At 46.7% G+C, this 27,118-nt stretch overlaps 2 protein-coding genes across 3 annotated transcripts in view; one reads left to right on the plus strand and one right to left on the minus strand.

Moving 5' to 3' along the window:
- LOC131258751 (dedicator of cytokinesis protein 3) overlaps positions 1 to 27,118 on the minus strand; it is a 61,220-nt gene that overhangs the window by 21,438 nt on the left and 12,664 nt on the right. The gene's annotated exons all lie outside the window — the stretch shown is intronic.
- Positions 16,035 to 27,026, plus strand: LOC131258756 (innexin inx3). 2 transcript variants are annotated; one of them, XM_058260136.1, is made up of 6 exons: positions 16,035 to 16,388; positions 23,703 to 24,357; positions 24,440 to 24,556; positions 24,627 to 24,751; positions 24,816 to 25,147; positions 25,637 to 27,026. In XM_058260136.1, exons 2-6 carry the CDS (start codon positions 23,770 to 23,772, stop codon positions 25,675 to 25,677), a joined length of 1,203 nt encoding a protein of 400 aa, XP_058116119.1. In that variant the 5' UTR covers positions 16,035 to 16,388; positions 23,703 to 23,769; the 3' UTR covers positions 25,678 to 27,026. The 2 variants fall into 2 exon arrangements, with proteins under 2 accessions (XP_058116119.1, XP_058116120.1); XM_058260137.1 differs by lacking the exon at positions 25,637 to 27,026 and having other exon boundaries at positions 24,816 to 25,167.

Genomic DNA, 27,118 nt, shown 5'->3' on the forward strand with positions numbered 1-27,118 from the left:
CATAGCTTTTAATGAATCCATTTTGAAATGGACACGCTGTACTTAAAGCTGTTGCTGTTGCAGCTATGCAAGTATTCAGGAAAAGGTCGCCCATTACACCAAAAGATGCATTTGATTTTGTATTGCAAATTTGCGTTACAACTTATATAACTGTCTTTTCAGTTTAAATTTTTTTGTCTTAAATAGAACATATCAAGTTCATAATACCAAACAATAAGAGATAAGCAAAATCCATAAATTGGATGTTAAAAAATATTGTTACAAAATTATATTTGCACAAATATTCTGGTTCCAAAAATTTACATGTATTTAGTTTTCTTTCCCAAAAACTGTACTTTAGTTGTAGATTCAAATGATGGCCACTTCTATGTGTAAGCCGCATTATATGCTACTTTTGGGAGCATCATTGTAGCTATTCTGCTCTCGGTACAAAGCGTAACCTTAGGAAGCTTCCATGGAGGACATTTAAAAAGTGGAATTAACCTGTTTCAATACAGCGGCGAGCCTTCCACTCTGGGTACACCGGCCAAACGATGGCAGCTTGGCCAGCTTCCCCGGGTAGCACAGGAGCCTGGCTCACAGTCACGCACACCTTCGTCCCGTTGGAATGTGCACATACATAACCGCGAAGTCGGCTCGCATCTTCGATCGATCGCGCGAGGATCAACGTGCAGACCATGCTCCGAGGACGCAGGCGACAAGGAGAGTTTGGTTTTGGAAGTGACAGATCACCGAACGCAGCTTTCCAGTGAGAGCCATCGTCGCGGAAGATGATGAGATTGGTTCCACGGTGCCAGTAAACTCGTTTTGTGTTTATATAAAGTTTAACTCCTCGACGACGGCTCTCTGCTTAACCGCTTTCTCGTACAGGGTGCTGTGGCCTCCTCTCTGTCGTTCGTCGGTTCCTCACTTTCGAACCACGCCGGTTGCCTTTTAGAGCAAGGCATTCCCGAGCCCACGAATTTGTACCATTTTCTTCGCCTTATGTTCTCGTCTTCCCGCAGGCATCGCCCCTGCTATCGGTGGGAACATAACAGACAAATATTTATCCACATGCATCATAGCTACGCACACACAGGTAAGGTAAGTAATCGGGGCCATGAAAATACCGAGTGTGTGCAGCTCGCAGGGCACGACGTTGCTCTGGCTCGTCTTTCTTCCTTTCTTCCCTTTCGGCCACGGTTCACGAGACTCCTGGGAACAGCCGAGAAGTAAGACCTGTAATAATACCACCAGGGCAACTCCAAGAGCCCAACAAAATCAAGCCCAAAGAGCAAACGATGCAGGCGAAACCCGAACGTACCCCGGAAGGTGACGGTGGAGAGGAAGATCACACCGGTGAAGCGAAAGAAACAATGAATGAAGACGACCAAGAACGGCCGGCGAAGATCCACAACCCCTTCTGGGTGGATGATCTGTCCCGAACGCAAAAACCGGGAGGCAGGAAGAAGCAGTAAAACGAAAGAATTGCGCCGAGCATCGCGGGAAACATTTGGCTTCGAGCTCGTTAGAAACCAATTTGGTGGTTGTTCTGGCGTTTGCTTCTGATGCTTGCGGGGCTCACTGGGGACCCCAGGAAACCGTACATGTGAAACGAAACGAAAGCGAAAGAGGGCGGCGAACTCAAAACCAGAAGGCGAAACTGAGCGATCTTCCAGCGAACGAACGATTTCAACCCATCCCATCCCATCCCATCCCATCCCTACTCATCTCATCCATCCATCCGGAGAGTCGATCCGGTGTGGAGCATAAATGATGGGGAACGAAATTAAAACTTTAATCTTTAACACCGCACCGTCTGCTACTTCATTCCGGACCCGGCACACCTTGCGCCGCGGGATCATTTCCCTACGGCTTTCGGGGCATGGGCACGGCCACTCTTGTGCCATTGTGTGTTGGATGGCTACGAAGCATGTCTTGGCGTGGCGCAGACTGATGTCAAATCAGCACTGCATATCCACCAGTCCGCACCAGCGTCGGGACTGTTTTACGTTCGGATCACGGTTGGATTTGTGCCTCTCGTCGCATCACACCGTCAATGTCAACCCAAAGCAGACGGACGAAAATGTACGCCGGGAAAAAGCGACGATTGTTAGAATCGCCGAATGGGAGAGATAAACTCAAAAGTATCTCCACGTCGTCAGGCAGCATATTCTGAGGAATCTGGTAGTGCGTAAAGACAGTAGTCTCCGTCGGTGATGATCGTCTTTAGAGCATCGCTCCGAAACCGGGGATTCACGGTTGAAAGAGAGACAAAAATAAATCCCGCAGCAGAGCGCGTTGTATGTTCGTGATTCTCGGGCATTTCAGTACGATCACAGATTTGTGTGGGTTTCGACTGCAAAATGTGACTCATAATAAGCGGAATTCGCATAAAAACGAAATGAAGCCTCCTGGGGAATTCCTATAATTTTGTAAATTTGAGCCACAGCCTTCAAACAAAAGATTAAACACCTCCTTATTCAGAAATTGCGATCAAGCTGGTTATGCTCTGTGGTTAAGTTTGTGATTGTTAAAGATCATTTTCAAGATCAAAGTCTTCATCAACTAGTATTAACTCATTTCAGAGTATACTTATGAGGGATTTTGCTTTTCTTTTTGCCTCATTCGAAGTTGGGTGTGGAGTTACGAACTGAACGGAAGAGCCAACTGGAATCTCTTCCCATGAACACGACGCCCAACCGTGGGGGGATTGAATCGGACAGAAAAGGGTAAATGCACCGCCGGCGGATCGTGGAAGACGGAATGATTTACATACAATACACGCCATACGGCATCACACACATTGGCAGCCGCCGGTACACACAATCCCTTCGGTAGATAGACATAATTGCCTTCTTTGTGTTTTCAAGAGCTTGTATCGTTTGTTTCTTTGCCTCTCGGTGAAGACGATGCTGTGCTGTCTTTTACATTTATTGCCTAAATAGCATGCCATGTCTTCTTTCGCTCAGTTTTGCCAAGAGAACCCACTTACGTAGAGCTTGAACTTGTTTAGCTCCGTTGGTACATCGTTTTCCCTCGGTTTAAGCTGTCTTATTTCATTTGCTTTCAGATCTCTTCGTTTCGTCTAGTGTGCAAAACAACTTTACCCATGCGATCTCTTTGATGTACTTCGTTTACATGGTTCTCATCTATTGTTTTAACTGCTTTAAAGGAATCACATTTGAATAGGGGAAGAAAAGCTGGTGTCATCGTTTTCAATATAACTAAATAGAAAATAGGTAAAGGATGCTCAAAGAATGGGATAAGCGAGAACAGTTGCAAATTTCCAAATAATTTGAAGGTTTGCAAATATATTTGTTTAAATTAGTGGATGATTTTTGTTATATAATTAAAAGAAAAATATTCACATTTGTTGAAATATTACCGATGGTTTTCCACTCGCATTAATATGTGAAAAAAAACCAATGTTCTATTGACACGAATGCTTCGATACCCTCATAAAAGCAGGTAGATTATACTGAATATATACTATTGTAAATGAGACAACATAAAATCTTATTACTTCACTGTAAACAAACTCCACTTCCCCAGTGCTCGAGTAACTAAACAACGTGTGTTTGTCCTTTCCCTCACATTCATATTGTACACCTCAAACCGGCACATTTTCATTGCTTGTTTTGATAACAGACCGTTTGACAAATCATGTGCGGCTTGACTAAGTGACTCACGTTGTGTATTATTATGTTATCAGTTGTGGGAGGGGGAGGGGGAGATATCAGGGAGAAATACCTCCTCCAAATAGGCGTTATTACGTGGCAGCCAGCATTTAAAACAACGACCTACCTGGCGCTAGCGTTGTTGATACCGGAGCCGTCCCGTACGTCAGCCCTTCGGTGCAGGGGCACATAAAACGTCATGCTGATGAGCAGCAGCTAATTTGGTTGAAGTACGGCGGACACACCGGCTGGCACGTGGTAGTAGCACACAGGGACTCTTGCACTTGCAACTGGTGCATACATTCTTTACTCGCGGCAGGGCGTCGCCTCGTTTGGAGCAGCACCCCTCGGGTTGACAGGTCATTTAACAGCCAAACAGAACCACACGAAACGCTCGATAACAGAGCATACCCTTCGTACGATTCGGTGCATCGATGTCCCACTGCAACCGATGCAATCACTCAACGCCCTCGGCTTGTTTCGTAGCGAAAAATCAGGAGCACCCGGAAACCAAACAAAACATCACTTCCGATCGACAGCAGACAAGTCAGCAGGTGTCTGCTTAATATCAACCGAATTTCCCAGCGCAACCGAGCTACGGCGCAAAAATACGAACACTGGGAGGTTCACCTTTTTTCCTGCGGTCCTATCGAGTGGAAAGTGATAACTGATGTTGCACACACATTGACTGTGGCACGCGACCATACGCCATCCATGCGTACACTACCCTCAACCTAGTACTGACACACTCTCCAGCAGACGCAACACCGTCGATGACAATATCCCCCCGCCCCGTTTGGCCCCGGTTACCATCGTTTCGCACCCCCGGAAGCTAGCTTTTCCAGCTCAGGTCAGGCGCAGACCACTTTTCCCAGTAGTCTCAACGGCGGCGGTAAAAGAAAACCCCCGCCACACACACACACACGCACACCGGCAACACCGACAGGTGAAGGTGGTAATGAAAATTGGATTGGAAAATCCATGAAACGCGAACGTAGTAACGCGGACCTGAATGCGACTTCAAGAGAGTGTTATTTACTTATCTGTACCTTTTGTGCCCTGGAGAACACTCGTGCGAAAGTCTCTGTATGGTTTGTTTCTATCTGTTTTGTTTGCCTGTGACGTTTAGGATGCAAGATAAGAACAAGCTCTTGCTGATAAATGTGATTAACTTTGGTTTTAAACCTTAGGAAGCACTGAGTTGTCTCCTTTAGTAAAAAATTGTAAACACATATTTGGGTTGTAAATTTTCAATTTACATTTGTAGAATAAATACTATACAGATAGCTTACTTTATTCATCTATTTATTTTGTACAGGTATTGTTTCATTTACTTTTTCTGTAAAACGCTGCAAATCAACCTTTTTTATAAAAAAAAAAATAAATAACTTTACATTCGAGCAATAAAATTGAACTTTCCCGTCCGTATTGTCCATTTGAATTGCACGTACAACAGTTTACGAGGGAGTGTTGTAGTATGAGTTTGTGATGTGAAATCTCGTTACTCTCTTTCTTCGTTTCAAAACAACCGACGATATGAAATCGGACGGCCACCTTTCTCCGATTGCAATACAAACATTACGGCAACATTGGCGTCACAAGTTTGGTACACAGTGTATCAGCAAAAACCAGGGCTCTACTACGGATTAGCGTCTGGATAAAACTTTGATCAAACAAATTATAACGCTAAGATGACATTAATAGAGTTGCTGCAATGAAAACTTCTTGAATGCAGATACTACTTAACGGATTAACTTTTAATTGGCTTGATTAGATTTTGTTGAACATAAAGAAAATTTAATGTCTATTTGAATGCTCAAACTTACTCCAAATCAATTAAACGTGTTCGTTTAATGTGTTTGGAGATAAAATACCAGATGCAGCACCATATTTCATTGCGCAGCCGAGTTCAACGTCGAACTTCGTATGTATTTACTTAGCGATTCGCAGAGTCATTGCCGTGCTAGCCACGAATCGTGAGCAATGGCTCAAACCACCGAGAAGGAGGGTTCGTTGCTCATGCTAATATTGAAGTCTTTTGTTTGGCTACCGAGATTCGGGGTATCGACTTCTACTGAATTTGGTTTGCACGATCTGGGTTTACTGATTTTTCGTGCGCAATACTAACGTACCCTGAATCATGACGAATGATGGTAGATGATGGCGATGGAAATGCTAAAAATAGCGTCCAAATTTCCATTAGTTCCGAGGGAGCATAATTGTTGACGTTTCTGGCAAAACGCCGTCACGGTCACCCGATCTCTCTTTTTTGGAATCTAATGGGAAACTGCCACCACTTTATTTTACCGACGATCGATTTAGTCATTTGGAGACTAAGCTTGTGTCCAAATTGAGGTTTGGTTAGGTTTGACTGTTTTGGTTAGTATCTCAGATTGATTGATTGCTCTTTCGGATGAATGAGACACAGTTCGTGCCATTTAGAAGACAGTAGACAATTTATGGATAAATTCTCGTTAAAGATAACATAAAATTGAAAAAGCAACATAAAATCATGAATGTCGCCATGTCGTAAACATTCCCTTACTTCTACGCAACGCCGATCATCATTCGCCACATTTACTGCGTTCGCATGCAACTGATAAGTGACGTTAATTGCATAATGAATGCACCGGCATAATTATTTAGCACCACACCTATACCAACATCACATCCGGCAGTGCTTCAGCTTGTTACGGAAAAATATGGATCACGCGCCTTAACCAGCCCGCTCTGTCCGATACCAAGCGCACACATAAATGGACAACTGGCCAATTAGCGATCAACCGACGACAGATTACTAACGACGTGATTTTCTGCGCCACTTGTTGGAGGAGGAGGCAATTGAAAAATGGACTCTTGAAAATCTACAATATATATATCGAGTCGAGCGGGTCGAGTGCCTGGGAGGAGGGCACAGTTGCACTGCTAGACAAAAGTGGGCGGACAAATTAGCACCATCAACGTCGGGTTTGACTGACTGGCCAATAAAAGAAACAAGGGCACGGGCATGCACACGGCAATGAAGCATACTGAAGTCCCGACTGGCTGGACACGGTAGTTGAAAGAGGCAAGAGACGAAACATTCAGTAGCTGAAGCAGTTACGGCCAGGCTTGCAGTGGCGTGCAGGCAGCTGATAATCTTCACCAGTTGGAAATGGAAGAAATACACCCATAGGACTCCCAAAGCACACGGCCTCAAGCCACGAAAGTGTCGGAGTTGGTCAGCCCGCAAGATGAATCCCATCATAACGCGAATTACCAATGCAGACAATGATATCGGGGGAAACGGCCTTAACTGGCTTGAGAGAGACAGAGCGACTTTAAATCCTTAGCTGTAGGACTAACCCATAATCGTGAAACCGCAGCTCCTACAGATTCCGCTCGAACGGCGGCAAACTGCTGCTAAAATGCCCGAAAGCAATTATTATACCGAGATGGCCTACGTGACGTGTTGATTTATGGCAGTTAAATTAATATTTCACCAGGTCCAAAGTCCAGGACCGTGCAGCAGCGAGACACAGTAGCCCACCGTCCGACGGGCCAAACCCAGGACCACATGAAAGAAAACAGGAGGGAACAGGTCGACGAATCGAGTGTCGTAGCGCAGTAGCGTATAGGCTCCGGTCATTATGGACCACCGTTCGAGGCTGGAGAAAAAGTGACCGAAGCCTGGGACGATGTGCACGGCTTCGTGCTTCCCTTTTACAAGCTGCATTACCAACCTTCGATAGGGCCTGAAAGCAGCAGAATATCAAGGTACGCCAGCGCTCGTTCAGGCGCAACGGAAGACGCGGCGAGAGGCGGCGAGAAGAGTTTCAGCAACGGATCAGCACATGAAAACTGGTTTCCTGACGCGCCCAAGGAGGGATGAATTTCAAAGCTGCCTCAAGGAAGACGCTCAAGAGTACTGGGCCTACGTACGAGTGGTTGGCAGACGGGCTCGAAACAACCCATCTTCAGTTACTGAAGCAGATGGAAATTAGGCAGAATCAAGTTCAAGTTCTTCTTCACGATCACCGTCGTCTTCGTCGATATCGTTCGATCAAGCGTTCTAACCTCCCACCGGTTCCCTTCCCTTGCTTCCCCGATGGAGAAGAAAATCCGATCGAATCTCCCTTCACAAGTCTTAAGGCGGTGGTGGTGATCGGCGCGCTGCAATCAGCACCAGAACGTTGCTCTACCCACGCTCCTAAGACGCGTCTGTTGGATTGCAGATAAAATGCTTCCCACCTTCCTTACTGGTTTCCCGGGCGATCGGACTATCGTGCCAGGGGTGCACACCACCGACAAGAACTACCAAATACTCATACCACAAGGGGCACCCGGACCGTTCGTGCAAGTCTCTCGAGAGCTTCGGTGCCACGGATACCTTCCCAGAGTGCCGCACACATCGTCAACCCGCAAACAACTTAATCAAAGTCAATAAACCTGGCCACGTCGTAACGTGGCCCGCGCCGTCTATCGGCGACTTCGAGGAGTTCGCGTCGACACTGTTTCGCTCTTGCCGCTACGGTCTCGCTACCCACTTCACACCGCACTCTTTCGTCTTCAGGCCGCCGAAAAAAGCTCCAGCGTTTATGGCTTTCTCTATTCTCTGGCTCGTTTGTAAGAAAATAAAACCGTGCGCCATAAAACTGATCCATCGACAAGCAAACAACAACAGGAAAGTTAAATAGATGGACGAAATGGGCCCGTGTTCTGAAACGGGATGGAACATGTTTCCACTTGAACATGAGATGCCAGTGCTCTGTTGTTGAAGGTAAGTTTGCTTTAAATCGTAGTTGATCGAGAAAAAGCATTTAAAAAAAGGAATGAAACTACTTTTCTAGCCACAGATGTTGTCCCACGCCGAGAACCGAGCGGTCTTACGTTTACCTATACATTTAGCGTTCTGCAATTCAAATCAGAAATTCAAACAATACGCAAAAGATTGCATAGCGGTTATGTAAAACCGGTATGCCGAGAAAATAAATTATTTTCGCAAACAAATACAGGATAAGACCCACTTTTTTGCTGCATTCACCCATTTCATTAGACAGTATTGGTACTATATTACTGAAAGAGTCAATAAATCATGCGGTCAGATTGATGGAGAAGTAGAATAAATTTGCATACACGATACACGATCCGGACTGTTTACCCAGTATTTGTAGTGTAGTTCCAGCGCCAGCTCGTAAAATCATATATGAATGGCCGCCTCGGAAATGATGAACGAAGGACAACATTTCATATAACGTTTGCATTAAAAAAAAAAGAAATAGAGAAATTTTACCAATTTTTCATGCAAAAACGGAAAACGCTAGCAACTTTCTGTTGAACAGAAAGTAAAGAATAGCATTTCTTTTAAATTCAGAACAAGTTTGAAAAATGTATCATTAAAATTGAATCCGCCGTTGCCAACACATTAAACCATCTACGTTTGATTGTGTGTTAAAACATCCAGCTGTATCGCGGATCACGTGACTAAAGATTATTTAAAGCCAGACGGTGACAAGTGGTAAACAACTCTCATACTTTATGTTGCTTTTGAAGCTTGTTGTAAATTGTTTTAGGGTCCCTTAACTCCCATAGAACATCATATCGTGACTAAAAACCAGCGATAAGGAACTACACAAAGTCGCTTTTCAACCTGTCAAGACTTCCGGCGTATGGAGAAGTGTAGAGTGTACAGTGCCTTCCGGAATCAAGCAGATTTATCAGAAAACATCATAAAGAGTACGATTCAGTGGTTTTGACATACCTGGCCACAGTAAATCATGCGCAAAGAGCATCGGAAGAGTTGAACGGGTCAAATATAATCGATATACCCCACACTGCTAACTCTTCTTATGCCTTTCAACTACAACCAAACGAAAAAACAATTACAACACTTAAAGGTAAGACCTATTCCAACATTTTAAAGTCCAAACGGTGTAGCATTTGGTCATGAATGCTACACAACAACTGAAAAATATCGTTACACGATTGGTCAAGGACCGTAAGGCCGATTTACTGGCCGTTGGGATATTTTTTGAAAGTATTTAAAAGATGTAACTTTACAATAAAGTTTACTTCATTCAATTAGCTAGCATAACTTTTTTCTCATCACCAATGAAAATTTGTCTATTTTTTTTAATGCAAACGTTATTTGCTACGGAATCTTATGATTTCCCGGTATTTGTAGTGCAGTTCCAGCTCCGGCTCGTATAATTATATGTGAATGGCCGCCTTGGCAAAAGAGTGATGCAACATCTGATATATTTGCTACGGAATCTTATGATTTCCCAGTATTTGTAGTGTAGTTTCAGCTCCAGCTCGTATCTGTGAACTGTTGATGTGTTTTACGAAATAAATTACTCTTTCGATATCCATTAGAATAATTCAGGAATTAAAATTAAACAACTCTTTTTTGTTTTCAAGTATTAAAATCTGTGAAATTATAATATTATACCATCCTACCTTGAAATCTATTTAAATTCAACAATAGAATACGACTTTCAACATAATTCCACATGCATTTTGCAAAATTGTTACAACTCTATTCTTATTCAACTGAACGTCGATCGATGGTCGACGTGCAAAAGATCAGATGGCCAGCCCGGACGCCACACAACTACATCGGCAAAGACGGTCTCGAGTGGTAATACATCATGTGGCGGTCAAGTTTTTGCATAAACATTGTTCTCTCCGCGTTGGCGCCCTTTGCGATGCCCACCGTCGTCGAGCCTGTGGTATGCTGCGTCGATCCGATGCGAGGGACCAGCAGACGTGAGAAAATTAAGTCACGGACAACCACAATCGCCACCGAGTCGGGCCAACTGCTCCTGCCCTCCGATCCGGCTGACTCACAGCAACCCCACTTTCGGTCTCCGGTCACCGAGGTAACGATTTTTGTTTCCAACCGGAAATAGGCGGCTGCGTTTTCAACCGATGACGAACCCGATCGTAAACAAAAGCACCGGGGGTTTTCCAGAAATATGGCTGTGCTTAGAAACTTAAATTAGTACAAGCGGTTTACGTTTGTTGTAACACTAATACCCTTTTTGCCTGCACCGTGTAAAGAGGCCACGTACGGTGAAGAAACGAACCACCTTTTGCACGTAACATCATTAAATCAGGTATGAAACGATCGCCGTCCACGTGATCGACAGCGAAGTGAAGGGCGCGTCAATTAAAGGACACATCTTGCAGTGTCGCTGTATGTGCTCCATCAGCCGAGGCCGGCAGCCTCGCACGGAGACCCGATCACGAGATGCAACTCATGCCGTGCTGAAAAAGGCTTGGCTGTGCTGAAAAGGCTTGCCGGAACGGGCTTGATTTATTTGTGCGGCGCATAAAATGTTGCACCGCACCATCATTTGACCAGCCGTGGTTTGCCGCCCATTCAGGCAGCATGACAAACGATCCTCGCTGAACGGTGAAGCTAAAACGAAGCCATCAATATAAATAGTAACTATGGTGTGGTTAAAGTGAAATCGTCCCTCCAACGGAAAGTAGGTTCGCGAATATTGAAAAGCGCGAAGGAAAACCTAGTTGGAACAAATATTTTTATTTTCGCGAACCAAAATCGAACCGCCAGCTCTCGCCATTTCACGATTTGTTTGATCTTCTTCGGCGCTCGGCGAGGGGTATTTCAGTTTGCCAGCAGCATATGAAAAACAGCCTCCGCACAACTACCGTATTTAGCCCAGCGCCTCAACATACAACGCCGCGTCCGGTGCGTTTACTTTAAAAGGCTTCCACATGCCCTTCGTCGATGCTGCTCTGTGGTCTTGGCTTCTGCTTCTCGTCGTTGTTGCCTTTGCCTGTGCTGCCACGCGGTTGCTATGCAGGAGAAGCATAACAGCATTACGACGCTGCCTCCCTCCAATGCCTTACACAGCGCACCGTCGTGCTCCTCCGGGCCAAAGCCGTGCAAATAGTCGCCCCAAAAGAAGGCAAACGACAGAAAAAAAAGTGAACAACTGAGAAGGGAAGCTAAGGTGGAGAGGAGGCTGGGGAGGGGATCTATGCGTCGGCCAGCCTCTGTTCGTGAACCTCCGAATTCCGCGATCGCCATCTTCCCGGCGACTGCCATACGGTCATCCTTTGCCGAAAGACTTGACTTGTTGGTTGGCTGTTTAAATATGGTTGTATAGTTTAAATCGAAAACTCTGCCAATTCCTTCCCATCCTTTGCAGAACGCATTTGGCGCAACCGATTTCGAACGAACGATCGACAGCGATCGTCGCCAGCAAAACACAGCAGTGAGAAAAGCGAGTCAAAAGATTCGCAAACTGCGAAAGAAGAAAAAAAAACAAACGTGAAATGCATGTTCCCCACACCACGGCCGGGAAGAAACTCTTGAAAAGGATGTGCTGCATGCTGAAGGCGGTAAAGGGGGGAAACTTGTTCGCGAACTGGCTCCAACACCCTCGGAGCCTGCCCTCCCTCTCCCGGTGATTCCGTGTGTGCCTGTTTTTTCCTTATGCTTCATTCCCGTTTCATCTCGCGCTTCGTTAAGTATGCGACCATGTACAGCACACATACACGTGCACAAATACACACACACAGGAGTAGACAGCTTCGCATGCATATCAACTGAAACTTGCTCCTTTCGGTCGCTGGAACCAACGTTCGCTTGACCTCTGCTGTGCTCTGTGCAGAACACGTTATCTCGCTGGACTTTTGCACGGGGAATTCGAAATGCGAATTCACTCCCGCCCGTCCGCCCCCTGCTCCTTGGGCCACTCCATACATGGCGGGATGGGGTCGTTGAGGGGAATGCCAAACCATCAAACCACTTAACACAGCCCTACCCTCATGCACCTAAAGCGAGGGCATATTTCGAGCCCGACGGACGGATTGATCATGCCGATTTGAGCTACGCCGGTTTCTCCCGGTGTTCGCGCAGCATGGACTCTCCCCGCCGATCTTTGCAGCATTTTGCAAACAAGAGGCAGCGGCGTCGCTGCCACGGATGATTGGACGAATTTTGGCCCAAGGTGCACACACGCACACGCACACACAGCGCCATACTTTCCGTGCACTTTTGACGTGACCACAATCACTTCGAGCAGTAGTCAATCTCAGCCCCCCTCCCCCATACCCAGATGACGTTAAAGCAGACAGCTCTTGTTAAACCACGCAATACACAACTGTGCCGGTACCGTGCCGAGAGGTTAAAAGAGGTAATTAAATTTAATACCCGCAAAGTCACCCCCAAGCGGACATGAATAGCTTCCCCCCCCATGCAGTACGAGGATCATTGATCGGTGGTGGATTGAAACTGCCACGCGGATTCAGCCGAAGGGGATTCCAGGGAGAGGGGGAAGACTCGAGACGAGACGAATGCAAAAAGAGACACACATTTATGTCGCATGCTGACCAACTTACGGCCCCCATGCCCCGAGGGGGGCATGCGTGCTGTAGGTGAACATTTCTGAGAAACCGCAAAAAGTTCATGCAAATGAAGTCGCGGCGTTTTTGGAGGACGTTGAAAGTTTGTGGTTGGAGCAGACTTGCGATAAGCAAACACTGAAGGTGTTACTCTTTTTACCTTTTCAATCAGTATAAGCTCAAGGTGACAGCATTTAACTTTCAGTGATATCGTATTCAAGATTGGATTTCGAAGCATTGTAATAAGAAGACTTGCTCAAAGCTGATAAACCGATCTTGAACAATTATATGACTCAATTCACCATGCTGTATGTTGCTTACTCGTCTAAAGTCACTAACATTTGGCTCAAACCCTAATCCAAAATTCAGGCATCGAGTAATGCTGACCAGCGTAAAACTAACAAACCAAAGTATAAAAAAAAGCAACCGTATGCGACCCAACCAACAGCGTTCGAGCGGTCCCCGCATGCGCATAAAAACATAAACGGCAACGTCATCAAAATTAAATCGTTCGCTTCGGTCAATTTTGCAAACGGTACAGGGCAAAGTGTGTATTAGGAGCAGAAGGCCGCTTTTCGGAGCCGGACGGGTTACAGGCAGCATGAAAAATAGGCGATCCTCGCATAACGGTGGGAAATAATTGCTACATCGGGCTCTGGTGTGCTTCTCGTTTCATTTTGCTTCATTTTTGTTTAACTCTCATCGTGTTTTTTTCGTTCGCTGTCATGATCATAACGCTTACTTCATAACGTCTAAACGTACGTCGGAATGTTGCTGTTGTTGTGAAGTCGAAAACGCCGAAACAGTCAACTCTTCCCGGGGAGATTCCGCACGATTGCGGTTCAATCCGGCCACAGCCTTTTGACCGCGCACAAAAGACCAAGAGGTCTGATAATAACGAAAAGGATAATAATAGGGGGGGTCGCATTTTCTGCTATTCGTCGCTCGACATAACACTAATCGACGATCGTGGCTAGACTTCGGGGAGACGTCAACGATCCCGCGCGATACGATCGATGACGTGTCGCTTCTTAGAAGGGCAGCTCTTCAGCAGCGATCGCTCAAGCACCCGAAATGGGACGGTATAAGAAACATGTCGGAAGAATGCAGAACTATGTTTGGTTCGGGCGCCACTAACGATGGTGACTAATCGGAAAGGATTCACATAAATCCTAAGAACGATAACTTGGTGCGCTGTTTTGATTTACTGAGAATCATTAGTTCCCCGACGGAACTCCGGAATGACAAATTGAGGCAGTTGATATAATAATGATGTAATGGGAGCCCCATCCTAAAGGCCGTCTTGAACGATGTTCCAAATTCCCCGGGGAAAGTACTGACTAAGTACAGACTCCAAGTAGCGAAAAACTGCTGCAGCAAACGTTAAATAAACGTACCTTTCAAAAATCATAACTGCAGTACAAAATCCTATGAGTGCCGATTTTGTGGCTGATTGAGAATCAAAGACCCTAACGGGAATGGCTTTCTACCATTTTCTCCAAGCGCTCGGCACGCTTTCCCAAATTTGTCACCTTTACGACTCATTTGCATACCCGGTAGGAAATTTTCATCGTCATCGTGTAGGACACGAACTTCGTGAACCCTGCCAGCCATCACCGGCGGGATGATGAAATGTGTCGAAAATGTGTCTCGCGCGAACACCACCTTCCACGTTGTTCCGTCACGAGCAATGGGCACGCTTCGCTGCCCATGCCACGCATTTGCCTTTCCATAAAGCCAAACAACCCGTGCGTCCACAAAGACAACCGTGTCTCAAGCCTGCGTTCGCCTCACGCTGGATGTCTTGTTGTCTCTAATCAACTAATCCAAAATGATGAGAACTAAATTCTTCGGACTGCAGCTCGTTTAACGAGCGGCCCCTTCTGTAAACCGGTGGGTCACCATGCGTCGTCCCCCCATCGCAGGCAAAAACTACGCTGACGAAAAGGAAAAAAATCATGCTCGAAACGAAATTCGATTCATGCTACCGGTGTTGCGGATAACCCGCAACCCGAACAGGCCACCGAAAGGAACGCATGATAGCGCCGCCGCAATCGCCTTTATTCACGACGGCATTCTCCGCCCCATTCAAGCAGCCACCAACCCTAATTCCTAGTCTCCACCCCATGGGCAGACGATGCGCAGGCGTGAAAGGCGGAAGGACACCGAAGGGAAAGGGGGGTCGTCCTATTACCCACCTCTCGAAAACCTCCTCTCGTAAGCAACACACAGTCTAGCCGAGGAGCCCCAGTCGGCCTACTTTGCCTCCGAAACTCACAACGGGAACGAAGGGTGGAAGCTCCCCAATCGATCTACGCATCTACGCACGATCCGATGTGTCAGTCAGGATTTTCGTTCTTTCCTACGCACCGAAAACGGCGCGACACAGAAGCTTTTTTCGTCGATGGAAACCGACCCTCAAAGGGGTCGCCAGCACGGTGCTTCGCGTAGCAGTGTTGCCAGCGCGCGCGCACACACTGCCCCGAAACCGGTCCCAGAGCGGGTGGTTCGATCCTCGCGATCTCCGATCTCTCTCTGCACACCATCCGAGTGATCCGTGCTTTTGGCGGTGCGTGGGAAACGACGCTCCACGCCACGCAGACACACCGAAATCGAAATGGGAGGGACGGCAGGGGAGGAGGTTGGTCAAAACCGAAACGAACGACACACCGGAGAGTGAGAAGAAAGAGATCGAGTAGAGGGTATAAACTCATAAAAAGCTAAGGAATTTCACGAACAAACTCTCGCGTCAATCCGCGCTCGGTCGCCATGGACAACGGCGTACAGCGTCGTTCGGTGCGAGTGTGTTAGTGTATGTTAAGGGCAACCCGGCGAGTGTGTGCGTGTGCCCTTCCCCCTGCACACAACGCGCGCATCATTCCTGCCACATTCCCCCTACCTCTTCAACCAGCAATAGCAACAGCAACAGCAACAGCAGCAGCAGCAGCGACTCCGGGAGTGCTGCATTCTCTCGATGCTGTTCAGTCTTAGCGAGTCCACCGTTCGGTGCGGAGTGGATGTCCAATCTGCACTGCGCGTCGACTATGATCAAGTAGAGCCGCGACAACAACATCTCTGCAAGCAAACCCTCGCGATCGAGTGCATGTGTGTGTGTATGTGTGCGTGCATGTGTGTATGAGCGTTTGGATGCCTGCCGGGGTCCGTTAATCTATCATCTTCACAAGCAAACGCCAAGACAAGCCAGCGGAACCAACCGTGTTTGTGTCTCCAGGAGCTTCGGTTAGCGAACACCGTGTCATAAAGAGAGGCGGTCGCACGCTACTCCACAGCGCCGCAGCTTCAGTGTAGTGTCTATCGTTTCTACACCGTTCAAATCATCTCGTGTGCGTGCATCTTCTTTTCTCGATCCCGGTACGTTTTTGTTTCAAACAGTAGGTACAAAGGTTCCATTTTCCGATTCCGTCAACATACACCCGTTGTTGCTGCCGCTGCCGCCATCATCGTCGTTGTGTGTGGTGGTCTAGTACCCATTCATCACCGCCTGCTGTGGTGTCTAGAGCTCAGTTTGTTTGGCTCGCTGGAAATGGGAAAAATGTTGTGCGTTACGGGGGTCGGGTCTAAGCGTGCGACACGAAGGATGTCCTCGGAGGCTGGAGACGCAACACAGCCGAACAGAACAGCAGATAAATGTGGCCATCAGATGCGCATCTTCTGTCGTTTCCTCGAAGGGCGAAGATAGACGTCGGGAAGCATGAAAACATCCAACTGTCTAATGTGTGCCACCGTTTGCTTGCGTTGCCAGGGGCAAAGAAGATGTGGAAAAACAAGAGGCATCAAAACTGCTTCCAGTGGTGTCGAATCTGTGTGATCGGAAATCGTTGTCGAAAGTACACATGTTCCTCTTACGAAGTGTTTGCAACACCTTTGGTGAAGTCTTTCAAGTCGAATGAAATTTGTAGCGTCGTTTCGTCCTAATTATCGGCCACCGCCGCCATCCATAAGCACCCCACACGAAGATGCTACCTCTTCGGGGGAACTTCGTTTGTTTGTTGTGTTTGTGACAAAATGCCGCAACCAGTATCCTGCGAAAGGTTCTACAAACCAAAGAAGCTATCCTTTCAGGCCAGCAACGAATTGTACCTCACACCGACATGATGCGTACCATGCAGTGCGTTTTCCTTTCCAGTTTCTGTCCCGAATATTGTTTGTGAGCGTTTGATTTGATGCGCCAATGTGTATGTGTGCGTGTGAATGGTGGTGTGTTACATTCCATCTTTTACCTTCCATTGCCAATTCGTCGGACAGCTGTTGGCAAAGACACCATGGAAGACTGATCCCGACACCAGGCATGAATGAAGGAAGTGTCTACCTGATGGCAACAAAATGGCATGTGAAAAATTAAAAGGAACTCTCCAATGAAGCTCACTGAGAAAGGACTGTATGATTTCGAACTTTCTCTCCTACAAAAAAAAACCTCCAACATGGCTGATGTAATGAAAACCAAGTGGAAGTGGTATCTTAAAAAAATCCCAGTACGGAAAACCCTCTGGAAAGCAGCACGGCACATGTATTCGCCCTGGTACCTGGACCCTTGCGGGGTGAACACTCCAGTGACAAGGACATCCCAGGCCGCACACAAACACATGGACGCAATTATGAACTGTGTGCACACGGGGGTACCCCGACGACCAAAACGTCACTGAAATTTCGACCCTCTTCGTAAAGCGGTGGACGAACCCAGGACATACTGCGGAAGGACGAACACCCGTCCGGCCACCCCAAAAGGACTCGAACGAAGGGGAAAGCGATGAAATCGATGCGTCGGTTTTTCTTTTCTGTTCCCTCGCCCCAAACGGCAGCCAAATATGGCGTTGTTAGGGGCTTTTGATTTAGGGCTTCAAAGCAAGAAAACAGGTTTGGACGGTGCATTGACTCGGAAAGGGCGGAAGCAGAATTATCAAATAATTTTTGTTTGAACAATTCTACAAGAATGATGAAATATTGGACCGACGTTACGATGCCTTGTGAAATCTGAACCCAAACATTGTATGAGTCACAATGACAAACGTTTGATGCGATAGTTGTTTAGGTCTATTCGCCAGCAATTCATCAAATATGCGGGTATAAAAGAAACTTAACTCGGTTAGCAGAATACTCAATACTTCTAATCGCGGCGCATGGAAACATCTATGCAGGCCATTTATAAACTAGAGGTAATGCAACTCGACTCGGGCCCCCCCTGCCGACCGATTCAACATCGGCACAGATGCACATCTGGTAGATGCACTTACTGCTGGTACATTGATGGACATAAAAAAAGAAGATAACAAACACAGCTTCTCATGGACAGTTTACATGTACTTTACACCGTCGTTAGAGAGTCAGCCTTGCGCTCGTGTCACGTACCAGCGTCTTGTTTCTAGCCACTCGAGGTATTTAACTCCCGCGCTCTCACACCCTACAGACGACCCACATAATTCGCGTGATTTATCATCGGTTTTCATCGTGAGGAGACAAACAGTTTTCAATACTCACTTGTGGAAGATTTATCATTCCTTCACTTGCGGGTCGGGCTCCACTAATGACGGACCTTCCGACGTCCAATACCTGGACCTATACGGGGCTCATTTGCAAACCGACAGACACACGAGAAAGTTGTTTTATCGTGGCAAATTATACACCTTCCGTACACTCTATCGTAAAACCCGTCGCTTCGTTATGAACGATTTATGAATGTTGCTCCACAAGAAAGTCACTTGCGCGGGCAGAAATGAACCAGAAAAAATATGCAAATGCAATCAACATAACAACGTGTCCATCCTGTGACACTTACACGCGCCGGACGGTCGTTGACAAGGGAAAGTAGTCTCGCGTTACGTTGCAAAAAGTAAAAAGGTAAAAATTAAAAAAATCCCCAACCATTGCACAGTTTCCCCGGGGCATAAGTTGCCAGCGCAGCTGGATTGCATGTGCAGGATGACTACGGTCCGGGGGCTTTGTTTCGGTCTCCGGGTCTTTGTTATGCTTGTTGTGTTTTGCTTTCCAAAGTGCATACAACTGCGGTCGGCTGATAAACATTTGCATCCGATCCGCACTTCCTTCTTTTCAAGTAAAAACAAACCAGAGTAAGACAATCGCAAAAGGATTCTTAGGAAGACGGGGTCTTGATGATAAAAAGAGGGGCAGGGGGGAAATCGGCCACTTTCAGCGTGGTTGTTTATGGCTCGAACTGGAAAAGCTGCGCCAAATTCAACACAACAGTCTGAAGGAGTTTGAGAGATCTCGCTAGTTCTTTTTTCCCCTCGATGAGATCGTGGAGCCACGATCACACATGGTAATGTTTATTTGGCTTTGTTTGTTGAATAATGTAGCATCAAAATAGTCACCCTCTACCCTCGCTCGACTTCCCGTCTGGCTCCGTTTTTCACTCCGGATCAATCTGTGATTCTTGTACGAGTCACCGGAGACAACGACCGCTGTTCAGCCGTTGTCTGCTGGTCTTGTTCGCGTGTGCAACGCAACCGGAGAGCGTCTCGGCGTGAGGGAGGTTGAAAATACGCATAATAGCATAATGTCTCAACTGACACTAACGGTGTGTGTCATCCATTTGCATTACGGCGGATGGCGTTGCGTGCTCGATGCCATCGGCAAAACACACTGAAGCAAAAAAAAAAAAAATGCTCCAATTGCGATCGTCGACTAATGATCGTCACCGGAACTCATCTGTTATATTTACTGATCTGAAACATGCAAATTTTTGGTCACAATGGCAAAGCACTGTCATTATCTTTCGATAGAAGGGTTGTACTGGAGAGCTCTGCTATCTTGAAACATGATACTCTCATTCATAGAATAGTGATAAGAAAATAAAAGACCCTTTCACTCGATACTGCGCGTTCTGGGTTCATGAGTCTTTTTCCGGTTCATGCTTAACGATCGGATGAAGCATGCGCAGGAACGGGGCGCACGACGATCAGGTTTAGCAGCATATATATATATACATAAAGGAAAAAGGGACCCTCCGCCGCCCCATTGTACCCTTTTCCTCAATCCCTCTTGCTTTTTCTTCGCCCGAGCCGCGCTGGAGCGAACGGGAAAAAGTCCAGCGCCATAAAAGGAATGTGTGAGTATGGAAAAGCTGAACAGAAAGCATAAATGATTTATCGTGCTGCAGCAACCGACCGTACCCTCGAGTGCGCCCCAAGCTGCCGGGTTTGGAGGCTTCACGATCCCGGTTCGATATTGCGGCCACGGAACACGGAAAACACCACCAATGCATTGGAAATGGAAGAACGATCGATAAACGATATGCCCAAAGAGGAACCGGGTGGTGAACCCGATGGATGCGAAGATGTTGGTGAGGGAGAGGGAGGGTGGAGGGGGGTGAGTGAGAGAAGGGAAAGAAACATAAAGCATACATGCGGAGAAAAATGTGTTCGGCTCACGGCTCGGCGGGAACGAAGAAAACGGGCCTTGGATCGACGGTCGCCATATTGCATTGTTGAACGATTTCCATGTTGTTCTTGCCCGGGGTAGAGAGCTCAAAGAATAAGCGCACATCGTTCGCAATTATACTGCTTTTACGGCCGAGGTTAACATCTCGCGATTTGTAAGAGATGCTGCGTGTTGGAAATCAAAACAACCATAACGTTTGTGACACCTAACCCCATTCGAGAAGCGATGAACATGTTGGCACTCTGTTGATAACCTTTTCAATCAAACTTCTGAAAGGTGATTTGTTTCTTAACTCTTTGTATGCTCATTAGTCGGGCTCCGCTTTTGGCCACCGTTCGTCCAGTCAAAGTGTCCAAATGGTTACGACGAACTGTTTAACACATTCTCTCAAGTCTTTCCAGTTGCTCTCGACACCAAAAACCTGTTGACAAAACCGCCCCGGCACACTTTAAGTGCAACGCCACTCAACGTGGGCTCAAACTCATAAATATTTCATAAGTCAGACGCTTATCAGTGCGTCTAGCAGATGCTCGGGTGCCGCTTCCGGGGATGTCCGAGCGTTGTTGTGGTAAGTCTGACAAAGTTCGTCTCCCCACACGGTCACGCCCCACGGCCTCAGCCCGGCCCGAAATGTGCTTATCACCCACCAACCGATCCTCATCTGCTTTGCCTTTTGCCAAGCCGGAAATTTCCTCGTCGTGGAGCACTCGTAGACCATGTACCATCACGTTTTGAAGGAACTTACATGTGGAACGCAACTCAATAGGAGGGAAGTTAGTTTTTCAATTAACTGAAACTGAATCTTTCCCCCGGCGGGAGGAATGAGATGAACTGAAACAAATACCGTCTGTCCTTGGGCGAAAACAATTGCCAATTTTCGCTCGCTTACATGCATCAATGTTGCTCTCCTCCTCCTCTCTTCCACACAATGCACCCGCCGGTGCATCGTTCCAAACTAATTAACGATGACACCGTTGGGAAAAGCCGTTAAGCGCCATCATTACCAGGGGGTGGGGTCATTTTCCTTTTTTTTTTTTACTTTCCTCAATGCTTAATGCAAATGATAAAACTAGCGCAAATTTATTACTTCCCTCATGCCGTGGAACAAGAGCACGTGCTTCCGGCCCAGATGACACCACGAGTGTGTTTGTTCGGGAAGGTTCTATCACAAGCCCATCGAGTCGCATCTCTTTATTTCTTTTATTTTTTGCGCAGCCAATTGCTGCCATATGGCATATCAGAGGCCGGGTAACAAAGTCGATCGCGCATATTAAAAACTTCGCTAACCCGAGCGCGCGCTGGTCTGCTTCACAACTATGCAAAACAATCGTGAGTGGGTCATTATCAAAAAAAATTAAAGTTAAACACTGCGACAGGTGGAGGCAACGAGGAGAAGAAAATCCTAGGCTGGTACTAAGGTTCAAGCCAGAAAAAAATTGGAAGCTTCGTGAGGATTGTTCGTTCATCAGCACGTACCCTCTAATGGGTAGCAGAGCATTGAGCATCGAGAATCGTGACCAGCGAGGGGGGGAGTTGCGTCTCCGGGGAGCAGCATCGGAAATATGGATCATGCGCCGCCGGATTTTGGAGCACTCCGTCCGGCCAAAAAGCCTTTGGATGTTGGCCGTTTGTTATGCTATTGTTGCGCAACGTTGCGCTGTGCTGTTCAAATTTGAATGGGACTGCCACAGTAAACACAATCGGTGGCAAATATTTGTGGGTACATAGTTGGTTTATGGTGTTTTTTTTTTTTTTTGAAATGGTAACTACGTGTAGCGTTTGTGCGGAAAATGGAACCCAGAGACGTGAATAAATATTCACACATTATTGGCAATTTTGTATGCTTCGCTTTTTTACGCCCCTCGCAAGCTTTTAAGAAGACACAGGAAACGAAACAGAAGAATCGATATGGTAGATGAAAATCAACCAAGTTCAACCAAAAACGCTACATGAGATCAGCTGAATGAAGAGTGCCTGGAAACAGACTCCATTTCATCTGCGCTTTCCATTATGCCACGAATGTTCCAAGGAAGAAAGAAGGAGGAAAACATACACACATAATGGGGAACGATCATTCTGATGAACCTTCGCTCTCTGGTACGATCATCGTCCGATCCTCCGCTGCCTACCGGAAACGGATGCGAATCCTCATGTCCGTCCCTCCTCTTCCTGCATTCCAGCTGACTCGCTTCCGATTAATATTTGGATGCGTTCAACGCCGCGCGTCCACAGCTGCCGGATGGTTGTTGCCAGCTACTGGATTATTTCTTTTGGAAGCCATATGACGCGACAAACAAACCGGCTTGGTTTGGGGTTCGATCGTTCGGCATCTTAAAAGAAGAAAAAAAAAACAACGAGTCTAACCCCATCCCAGAACTAAAACAAAGACTAGTCGGTAAAACTGAAATGCACCCTTTTTTGCTGTTTCTGTTGGTTTGTTGCTCAACGCTAACCACACGCCAAGGGCCTGAGCGAGCAACGTGCGCATTTCCCTGCATTTCAACCCCAACGACGAGGGGCGAATATCAAATGAAGTTGATTATTTGCAACCCGTGCGGTTTTATTTTTGTTTTCTTTTTTAGTGTTTCAAAACAATTTTTCATCAGTTAAATTAACCTGTTGCCACCAGGCGACAGTAGTTAAAAACAATACACACACACACACTTCGTCGGTGAATTCAAGTTCAAACACTATTACCACTACTGCGCCGCCCTGCTGCGTTATCATAATCCATTCGCAATGGACCCGGGAAGATGGGGAACACGAAACAAAGTGTCACGGTGACATTTTGCAAGCAGAACTGGCGAGGTGCGAGCCCTCCTGTCAAACGTGATTACCCCCGATTCAAGCGACAACGCGGCATTGGGGGGAGGTTGGATTGATCTTGTAAAACAATGGATTTGACATTGAAGGTGCTACGCTTCGCGATGCCACAAGTGATCGAATCTCGGCGGGAACCGACCGGTGCATGATCGCACCGGAGAGCACCAAGCGCTGACTGGAGGGTAACACACCGAATGCAATGTTTAATCAACCAGACGGCGTCCTCCGGGTGGCCAATTCATCCGTCATGATGGATTACGGCAGAAGCGTAGCGACATGCGACGAGGGTGGCCCGCACGTGCAATGAGGGGGAGGGGCTGCGAAATCGGATCGGAACACTGGAGCTACTGTGCTACCACATTCTACAACGCGCCTTGTCATTGTCGATCAAATGGATGACAGCCGGTTCTAATTAGATCCGATTGTTTTTAACTTCTACTCTTGCAGGTGGTGGTGCTGGTTAGCGGTTACGTTTCAGCTTTTTGCCGCCAACGATTCAACGCGGTAAACGCCAATGGCTGTGTTTGGGCTCGTGTCGGCCGTGGCCGGGTTCGTGAAGGTGCGCTACCTGCACGATAAGGCGATCATCGATAACATCGTGTTCCGGTGCCACTATCGCATCACCAGTGCGATCCTGTTCGCCTGCTGCATCATCGTCACGGCCAACAATCTGATCGGCGATCCGATCTCCTGCATCAACGACGGTGCGGTCCCGGTTCATGTGATCAACACGTACTGCTGGATCACGTACACCTTTACGCTGCCGGGGCAGCACGGTCGCCGGCTGGGCACGGAGGTGGCCCACTCCGGGCTGGGCAACGACAATCAGGAGCGCACGTACCACAGCTACTACCAGTGGGTGCCGTTCATGCTGTTCTTCCAGGGCCTACTGTTCTACATCCCGCACTGGATCTGGAAGAACTGGGAGGAGGGACGCATGCGCATGATCACCGAGGGTATGCGTGGCGTGTCGGCGGCAAGTCCCGCGGAGCGTAAGGTACGCCACGAGCGTCTGGCCCAGTATCTGTGCGACAGTGTCAACACGCACAATACCTACTCGTTCGGGTACTTCATCTGCGAGGCACTGAATTTTGTCAACGTGGTACGTAGAACCATCGCCATATATCAACACATTATCCTGAAATCCTTGTATGATCATGTTTTTCTTTCGTTACCGAATGCAGGTTGGAAATATCTTCTTCGTGGATAAGTTCCTCGGAGGCTCTTTCCTAACGTACGGATCGGATGTGCTCAAGTTTTCCAACATGAACCAGGAGAACCGTTCCGATCCAATGATTGAAGTACGTATAGAGCAAATAAGAGTCCCGTAAAAGTCTTTGACACGCCTATTTTTACATTGTCCAATTACAGATCTTCCCTCGGGTAACCAAGTGTACATTCCACAAGTACGGTGCCTCGGGTAGCATCCAAAAGCACGACGCGCTCTGTGTGCTGGCTTTAAATATCCTAAACGAAAAGATCTACATCTTCCTTTGGTGAGTAGAAAGTGACCTCCGGGCATTTTGGGACAGCAATGTACAACATTTATCATTCCCACAGGTTCTGGTTCATCGCTCTGGCGGTTGCGTCCGGTTTGGCGATCATCTACTCTGCCGCGATCGTCATGATGCCAACGACCCGGGAGGCGGTACTGAAGCGCCGCTTCCGTAAGGCCAACCCGACCGACATCTGCAATCTGGTGCGCCGCGTGCAGATCGGCGACTTCCTTATGCTGCACCTGCTCGGGCAGAATCTGAACGTCACCTCGTACGGCGAGATGCTCCATACGTTCATTAACATGCTGGATGAAGGGCGCACGATGTCCGGCGATACACCGTCCGCACCGTCCACGCTAGAGATGGCTCCGATGTATCCGGCGATCGAGAAATACGGTAAAGAAACTAAAACCTAAACCTCCTCCACACACACACACACCCACAGCCCATGTTCAGGCTGATTGACTTCTTCAGCAGCGGCGGCTTCCCCCTGGCACTGTTAGGAAACAGCATCTTTCCCTAAAACACTATCGTATTTGTGTTGAATATTATTTTTGGTAGCTAGATTTTGCGAAATAAGTTGAGTTCAGATTTCCACAGCCGATGACATAGGACCGATAAATAAATAACTTTAGTTTGATGCATGAGTAGATGATAGATCAAGTTCGTAGGCTGCAATTCTGGTTCTATGTCGTGGTCCGTAACTTAAGTTCACACAAGTCAATCCCCTTTAGAGATCCCTCCCGAGCATGTTTCGTTTCAAAATTGTTCCATACGCTAATCATACACCTACATTTATTTTCGATTTTTGGACCTCTACAAACGCGCGCGATCACCGCCGGGAACCCACATCTAACCGATACCGATTGTCAACGACAATAACAGACAAGGAAAAGGAGGTAATGCATCAGGACTACGAAGCATAAGAATGCCAGATACAGATTCAGGGTCCGGTGATGCCCGTTGCATTCTTGCATTCATTATGCAAGTCGCAACTGCGGCCAATTGCGCAGTGGAAGTGGAGTGTATTTCGACAAGTTAACATTAGTGAAAATCTCAGCCACGAAAGGATTTATAGGATAAGTAGAGATGATAGGTAAGAAACAAACGAACTACTTCTCAGATTTTAAAATGGTAACACAATTAGCGGACAATGACTAAGCGTACGTAAAACATTCCTAAAGCTCTTCGGGCCACCAGTGGCGGGTGTGTGGTCGAGGGTGTCAGGGAACATCAAATCATTTTAAGAAATTGTATCAAAAACGGCGAAAGTCGAACGCGACGTTACGGGGCCGTATTTTAACGGTTTTGAACACAATGGTGCCAGAACCTTTTTTTCCGTTAGCGCTAGCGAAGTAGAACAAGCAACAGAAGACTGTCCAGTTTTGTACTAATTTTTAAATTTGTTCACTTCCAAGAAAATAAAATTCTACTGTATCTTTCTTGTGCGAGGACACGGTCGTAACGAGACCTAACCTCACGACACTGACAATCGCATGAAAAAATGCTAAAATTAGAAGAAAAACGAAACGAATGCAACTGCAAACAAAAATGAACCTTTTACGAAGCGGCGGAACAAATGTCCCTCCAACGTATACCCTACTGCTATCTTTTATAGATTTTAGGCAACCTTCATCTCATTTACAAACGAATACTTTTAAAACAAACTGCCTTAGGGGAAAAATTATGTAACAAATTTAGGTTGTAAACACGCCGGCAAATGGCAAGATTTTTTTTTTCTCTCACGAAACAACGAAAATCATGCACGCGAAAGATGGAAACGAGACTCCTCGCGGAAAGGATGCGTCCACCAGATTTTTGTATGTTTTTTTGAACATGTTTCAGAAGTCCGATCAGGATACTCAACAAAAAATAAATGTACAAGGGTCCCTTCGTAAACTATCTTAAATAAGTTAGGTAGAACGATTGTCAAAACACTCAAACTTGAAACAGGAGCAATAATAATACATGTGGAAGTGAGGTATATCATATTTCGAAAGGTAACAAAGTAGTGCGCCGTGGTGTAGACAAAAACGTGCTGTCGTTGTCATAAGTATTGCATTTTGAAACCCTTGCCCCTTGGCAGTCTTGGTCAAAGCCACCTCCTTGGCTTATGTTATGATAAACACATCAAATCCTGTGAAGAGAACTGGTGCGAGGAGGTGGTGGATAGAAGGAGCAAGTCGCGAAAATCGACGAGCAACAATGAGTGGAAGAATGATTGCCAACTCTAATTGTGATTACATTGATAAGATTAAGAGAAAGCTAATAAAGATGATCTAGATTTTGAATAGTGATTATTTTATTCTTCAGCGAGCAATTATTGCAATAGACTGTGCCAGGTAATATCCATATATTCTTCGGGAA

The sequence above is a fragment of the Anopheles coustani genome, chromosome 3 (assembly GCF_943734705.1).
Source record: "Anopheles coustani chromosome 3, idAnoCousDA_361_x.2, whole genome shotgun sequence".
In the NCBI taxonomy this organism is placed as follows: Eukaryota; Metazoa; Arthropoda; class Insecta; order Diptera; family Culicidae; genus Anopheles; species Anopheles coustani.